The sequence below is a fragment of the Octopus bimaculoides genome, chromosome 12, assembly GCF_001194135.2.
Source record: "Octopus bimaculoides isolate UCB-OBI-ISO-001 chromosome 12, ASM119413v2, whole genome shotgun sequence".
NCBI classification, from domain to species: Eukaryota; Metazoa; Mollusca; class Cephalopoda; order Octopoda; family Octopodidae; genus Octopus; species Octopus bimaculoides.
Window position 1 is genome coordinate 28,669,187 of NC_068992.1, and position 6,606 is coordinate 28,675,792.

General features: G+C 36.5%; 1 protein-coding gene across 1 annotated transcript in view; it reads left to right on the plus strand.

Moving 5' to 3' along the window:
* The window catches only part of LOC106869912 (hyaluronidase), an 18,412-nt gene that overhangs the window by 3,605 nt on the left and 8,201 nt on the right, over positions 1-6,606 (plus strand). The window contains exon 2 of the mRNA XM_014915843.2: positions 3,720-3,964. Coding sequence (XP_014771329.2) covers positions 3,720-3,964 — 245 coding nt within the window. The remainder of the gene's footprint in view (positions 1-3,719; positions 3,965-6,606) is intronic.

Sequence of the window (6,606 nt, forward strand, 5' to 3'; positions counted from 1 at the left end):
AACATGAAATAACTTTAAAAATATAAACTGTTCTCAATAACACTAAGAGTAAAAGATGTTTTATATGACACATTCTACCAGTGTCCCAAGTTTGAAAGTGTTTCGTTAAGAAAACAAGTGGCGCCCGCCAAATCAGAGAGATCCGAAAAGAATATTATTTATTCGATAAAAGCGGTGAGCTGGCAGAATCGTTAGCACGCCAAGCAAAACGCTTGGCAGCATTTCGTCCGTCTTTACGTTCTGAGTTCAAGTTCCGCCGAGGTCGACTTTGCCTTTTATCCTTTCGGGGCCAATAAATTAAGTACCAGTGAAACACTGGAATCGATGTAATCGACTTGTTCCTTCTCCTGAAATTTCAGGCCTTGTGTGATTTATTAAAAAAGGATGATTTCTTTGGTAAAGAAGTCGAGCTGGCAATGTTGTTAGCTCGCCGGGAAAAATGCATAGCAGCATTTCGTCCGTCTTTACGTTCTGAATTCAAATTCTGCTGAGGCGACTTTGCCTTTCATCCTTCGGGGTCGATCAAATAAATAGCAGTCGAGCACTTGGACCGATATAATCGACTTACAGCCTCCCCCGAAATTGCTGACCTTGTGCCAAAATTTGAAATCAATATTATTTATTTAGTTATGGTTTTACTCACATTATCAAAGCAGAATGTACTTTGTAATGAGTGATTATTTAGCAACAGAGATTATCTATCTCACTTTGAGCTTGTGTTTTATATATTAGCCTCATAGCCTCAAGTTGACCCATTCTTTGCAAGTGAAATTAGATACTTGTGAACTATCATAGTAAGATGGATTGTGTTGCTTTTTCGTGTGATGAATTTTATCTTTCATTCAACTTTACACAACATTTGGTGTTTGGGTGTATCTTTAGTGTATTTGCCCTGTTATCTCAGTTAATAATTCTGTCAGCTCGCAATAATAATAATAATAATAATAATAATAATAATAATAATAATAATAATAATAATATCCCAACACTATGGAATAACAACAGAAAAAAGATGGTATAAACACACGCCAGAAAAGGTCACAGAAAACGAGAAAGCAACCATACTCTGGGATATGCCAATACACACAGATAGAGAAATTAAGGCCAATAGACCAGATATAGTTGTCAAAGATCATGAAGAAAAAAAAATGCTTTCTAATAGATGTATCAATACCAGCAGGTGACAACGTTTCCCTAAAAGAAATGGAAAAACTTTCAAAATACAAAGACCTGGAAATAGAGGTAACTCGAATGTGGAATCTAAAAACAGAAACAATTCCTATCATAGTAGGTGCCTTAGGTATAATAAAAAATATTCAGACAAATATATAACAAAAACACCAGGACTTACAAATATATATAACATACAGAAAATTGCACTACTGGGCACTACACATATCCTACGCAAAACACTTTCAATACAGTAACCATAAGAGCATCACAGCAAACCACAGCACATACCCAAGGCACACAGAGCTGCGCTCGGTAGTGAAGTGAAAGCACGTTATAAAAATAAAACTACTGAACAATAATAATAATATTGATTTGACTCAGGTTTGTACTTATTCCTGATAGAAACTATATGGGTGGCGGATTACTACCTTAGGTATCCATAAGCTTTCAATAGTTTTTCAAGTGCTTAAACCCTCCTGATAATCTTTCCTGTTCCTAAGAGGCAAACTTTCTGTAGAAACTCTACAGGACATTCTATTCCAATGTCTTTCAACCATTTAAAAAAATCTTTACTCATAGTTCCTAATGCATCAATTATTACAAGTACAATGAATTCTTTCTTTACGACACTGGAATCAGATGGACATGAAGGATCAATTAGTAAGCAACTTCGCTTTTCTTTGTCTGTTATTGTGATGTGTGGGTTATTATTTTCCATCTTCTTATGCGTTTGAATATGAAAATTTCCATAAGATTTTACATTTCTCCTACTCCAATACTCTTTCAACTCGATGGTCTTACCATGTATTCCTAGTTTCAAATCCCTACTTCTGACAAAGCTTTTAATGCAAAACTTTCACAACTTGGTCATGCCTCCATTTTTTATATTCTTCCTGTGTCAATTGGGACATTCTACGACAGTGCGTGTTATTGCTTCAAAGAATTCCTGCAGTTCCAAGCAATGCTGATTTTTGTAGGTGTTCTACCTTCACACTTGCACCAATCTTTTTGAGCCACGATGGTAGTTGAGTGTTGATACTTCCAAGTGTGCCACTAACTATTGGTATCAAGTCTATTCTCCTCATTGACCACAACTTTCGTATTTCCCACTTCAAATCGCCATAATTGTTTGCTTTTTCTTCTTCTTTCATTTTGATCCTTTTGTCACCGGAAAATGCTATGTCGATTAGTGTTCTTTCTTTTTCATTCTCCACAAGGAGAGGCAGAAGGGCTTTAAGTTATCCAAGCAAAGTGATAGAGCTGCGAGGCATTCTCCTTTACTGCACAGAGGGTTACCTCCCGACTGATGGAATTGAAGGTATTCCTGAGGTCTAGTTTGAGGTTGACCTTTGGGTACTCAGAAGGCAAGTTGGTGAAAGCTCTAATGGCGTGAGTAGCAGCTTCACAACCTAGCTTTGTATCCATCCCTTGCTGGATAGGGGAAATTCGGCGGACATGCAGTTAGAAACCAAGGACAGACGCACTTTTGTTGCGAGCCGTCACAGAGTACGACCAACTGCTATAGGGCGAAGGTCATCATTGGGCTTGGTGAGATCAAATGTAGGGAAGAACACTGTCGGACAAGAACAAGTTTATGAACTGCGTTAGGTTCTCCAAAAGCTCAGGACCAGCATCAATCTGTCTTCCTCACCTTCAAAATAAGACAAAAGTAACGAAATGCATATAAAAAAATACGCATAAAGCAAAAATCGATTTATAAGTTTTGCTTTTACGTAAATAGTAAGGACGAGAAAAAGGCGGAAAAGAACTCTTAGTTAAAACGTTATGCATAAATTCTAATGGAACTATCCTAGTAGTTTGTTTACCCTTCTTCCAGTAACGGGATGCTAACAACTTACAAATATATTTTCCTGCATGTGTTTTGAGGACTAAAAGTTCAATGGAATCAGAAAATTATTTTGAGAATGAGTACTTTTAAGGTGTTCGTCTTAAGGTGTTTGTAGAAAAAAAGGCGCAGTGAGTTCTGTCGATGTAGAATGACATCATACCTATGTTCATTAAATATTTTGTTTAATTTTTCTGTTGTCCAATCAACATAAACCAAATCACGTTTGAGGTATTCAGCTGCGTACACTGAATGAGAATTGTTACAGATCTCACCTTCTGTTTAAGTCATAACATTTCTTTTAGATTATGATGGAGTTGACCAAAACAGTGCTTACTTCTGTTGCGCAATAAACAACGCTTACTTTGAAGATAAAGACATTTCATCTCTGCAGACGAAAGAAAAAGCTGTGTCCTTTCTTTTTTAAATTGGCAGGATGTGAATGGGAGAAAATTTGGCTGCTATTTCTAGGATATCGAGTGTTCATACAGAGGCTCACTCATTGATTCGATTTACAGTCAAGTAAATGAAAGCTGTATGAGAAAAAGAAATGAGAATGAAAGAGAGCAAGCATTATCATTAATGTATTATTAACATTTGTATTAATATCTATTTCTACTAATTGTATTTAACCATTAGTTTTAGATAATACTTCAGTTTTCTCGGTAATGTTTCTTAATACATTCTTTATTCTCTTTAGAGAACTAATTTGAAAAAACATTTAAAACAAGGAAAACAGGATGTGGAAGCTACGATATCTGCAATGAACTTCACCGGCCCAGCAGTTATTGACTGGGAAAATTGGCGCCCTTTATTTAATAGGAACTTTGGTAGTAAGAGAATTTACCAATCTTCTTCTAGAAAATTGGTAAAGAGACAACATCCAACGTGGAATAGAACTCAAATAATCCGAGAAGCCAAAATTGAATTTGAGAGAGCTGCCAGGTAGTATAAATTCATATTTTCAATCTGTTTTCTTTCAGATAAATAAACTTACCAGCTTTTAAAGCTAGACGTTTATACAAAATTAATGAACAATACTGAGGTAATAGATCAAGAAAGTAATAACGGATTACATCGTCATATATAAAAAAAAATGACTAACAATGTTGGAGTCAGTTTTGATCCTATGTTCAGAAGGTGGGTCTGTTCATTGTATGGCAGCTTCTGTTGAGTGACCAAACCAAATGATTATGGTATCATTATGAGTTCGGTTCGCCAAAGGTGCCTGTCTCACCACTTTTCTGCTTGTTAGCTCTTAAGCCTTTGGTGCAGGGGTTTGATCACAGTTGAATATAGTGAGATATAGAGAGATTACATAACTCTATGCGAATCGATTAGAATGGTATTCGATTTCTGAATGTGGATAAAACACTTGAAGAAAGCGGGATAAACTTAGTGCTGTGTTTAGCGAAGTATTATGTTTAAGTAAGTATTACTTAAACAGTACAATATTATATGAAGGTGTGAAGCCTAGTCATTGGATGTTGCGCTCACGATCTTTAGATCGTGGTTTCGATTCCCGGACCATGCAGTGCGTTGTGCTCTTGAGCAAAATACTTCATTTCACATTGCTCTACGATTACGTTGACATATAACACGTAGCACATCATGCAGGTAATGTCGATTTGATGGATGGAATAAGCCAATGTAGATCACAAACATTTGATCACTAGAAACAAATCATCAGTGTGGGTTCTTCTGAAAGAAATTCCAGAATCCTCCTCTGTCGTTTACAACAGGAGAGTCAACTACGTTCAAGTAAACTGGATGTTTATGTAAGTTAAGTAAGTTAGAGTGTATACTCCATAGATGATGAAGTGTATCTCAAAAGATTGACAATCAAAAAAGAACTTTTGATCAAACGACCGTACTTTTATCGCTTGGAAGTTCTAGAGATCTGGACCGAGCTATCAAGGATTTTCACTGGATTTTCACCGAAGAGTAAATGCTGGGAGATATTGACCGTACTTCAAGCCTCACGGTATGTTCCAGTTAATCTGTCTTCCTTTAACTACCTGATATTATTCCCATTTGGTACAAATCATACTTATTTCCGACACATCTGACACCAAGCTAGCGACGTCTTCCATCTATGTAGATATTATATTCATGTAGTCCAGTTCGAATGGAATGACCTCCAACACAAATAACTTTGGTAACAAGGACCCAAGAACTAATACATCAGGAGAAGCAGTGAGAGGATCTAGGAACTTAAAACTAAACAGTTTCGATACATGTTGATTTAGTCTGACCACCAAAGCAGAAGTTGATGCAAAATGATGTGATCCAACTCTAAAACACATGATCGAAACCTAGGATCAGGCCAGACACCAGATAATGATATTCAATCTTCATCAGACATTGATACTGAAGTTAGGTCGGTGAATATAATGGAGACTATTGTGTATTAAGTGAGTTGGTTACAGCTGGAGCTCAGTCTTGGAGTGACGATAAAACATTTAAAGTAAGAAGGAGAAACTCAGGATTATGCTGTAAGTGGGACGATAATAGGTAAGTGGGGCATCTGGACGAGTGACTACCACAGAATGCACTTTTGATACTAACTATATCAGCAAAATTGAAATAAAGATTTCATACTCACCCGCAGTTAACTAGTTCATATGATAAGTGGAGGGCGTCAAATCTAGTCTGAGTAGAAAAGTGTGATAAAAGGAATTGAAAGTAATAGTATTTCAGCCGCCCGTCTGATATAATGTACCATACTTATTACATAATTTGCATTCCGTACTGAGAGACGATTTCTTTGTCGTCAACGAGTTGGCAGTTTCCTGAAATCCTTCTACCAGATTGGCTATAAAAAGATGCTCTCACCACACAGAAGATAGAATATGAGAATGAAATATTAGAAAAGTGACACTGTTAGATGAGTGAATGTCTGTCAAAAGTATTGATAGAATTATACAGGAGAGACTTGGTTGCGTAATGTAAATGGTTGGTTGTTGTTAGTTTAGCCTAAATCAGCACTGATGTGTAAAATCTATGATCAAAAACGTCCCAACAATGGTCGCCCCGTCTTTTTTTTTTCCAGACATCTAGAACTGCATTACCAAATGCAATTTTTCCTTATTAAAAAGCAGGGTGTAATTTGGGGGAAATTTGGCAATTATTTCTTGGCTAATCGATCAGCAAAGAAATAGTGAATGATAAACTGGTGTTATATAATAGATGATACTTTATGTTAGAAGCATAGCCAGGTAAAATATGTAGAGAATAGTGTTAACAAATTAGAAATCCGGATTTCAGGTGGGATTTCAGAGAAATCATCAAAATGATATTGTATGTTATTCAACTCAAGAAATCTCGAGAAAACCGATATTGCAATGATAGGGATCAATAAAAATAAGAATTGTGGTGACTGCATATGCTGAACTAAATGTCCGTTTTGTAATTTCATTTTTTTTTTTTTTGTGAGAGTTTTGTTGAAAAAGGAACATTGCGGGTCACGGTGGAAGGTGGAAGGTAGAAGACCTGGACGTCACGCATATAATAGCATCAACCATTTGAAGGCTGTCTGCCCACAGCAACAAAGGCTCCCGGTCAATAGCACAGCCTCAGAAACAACT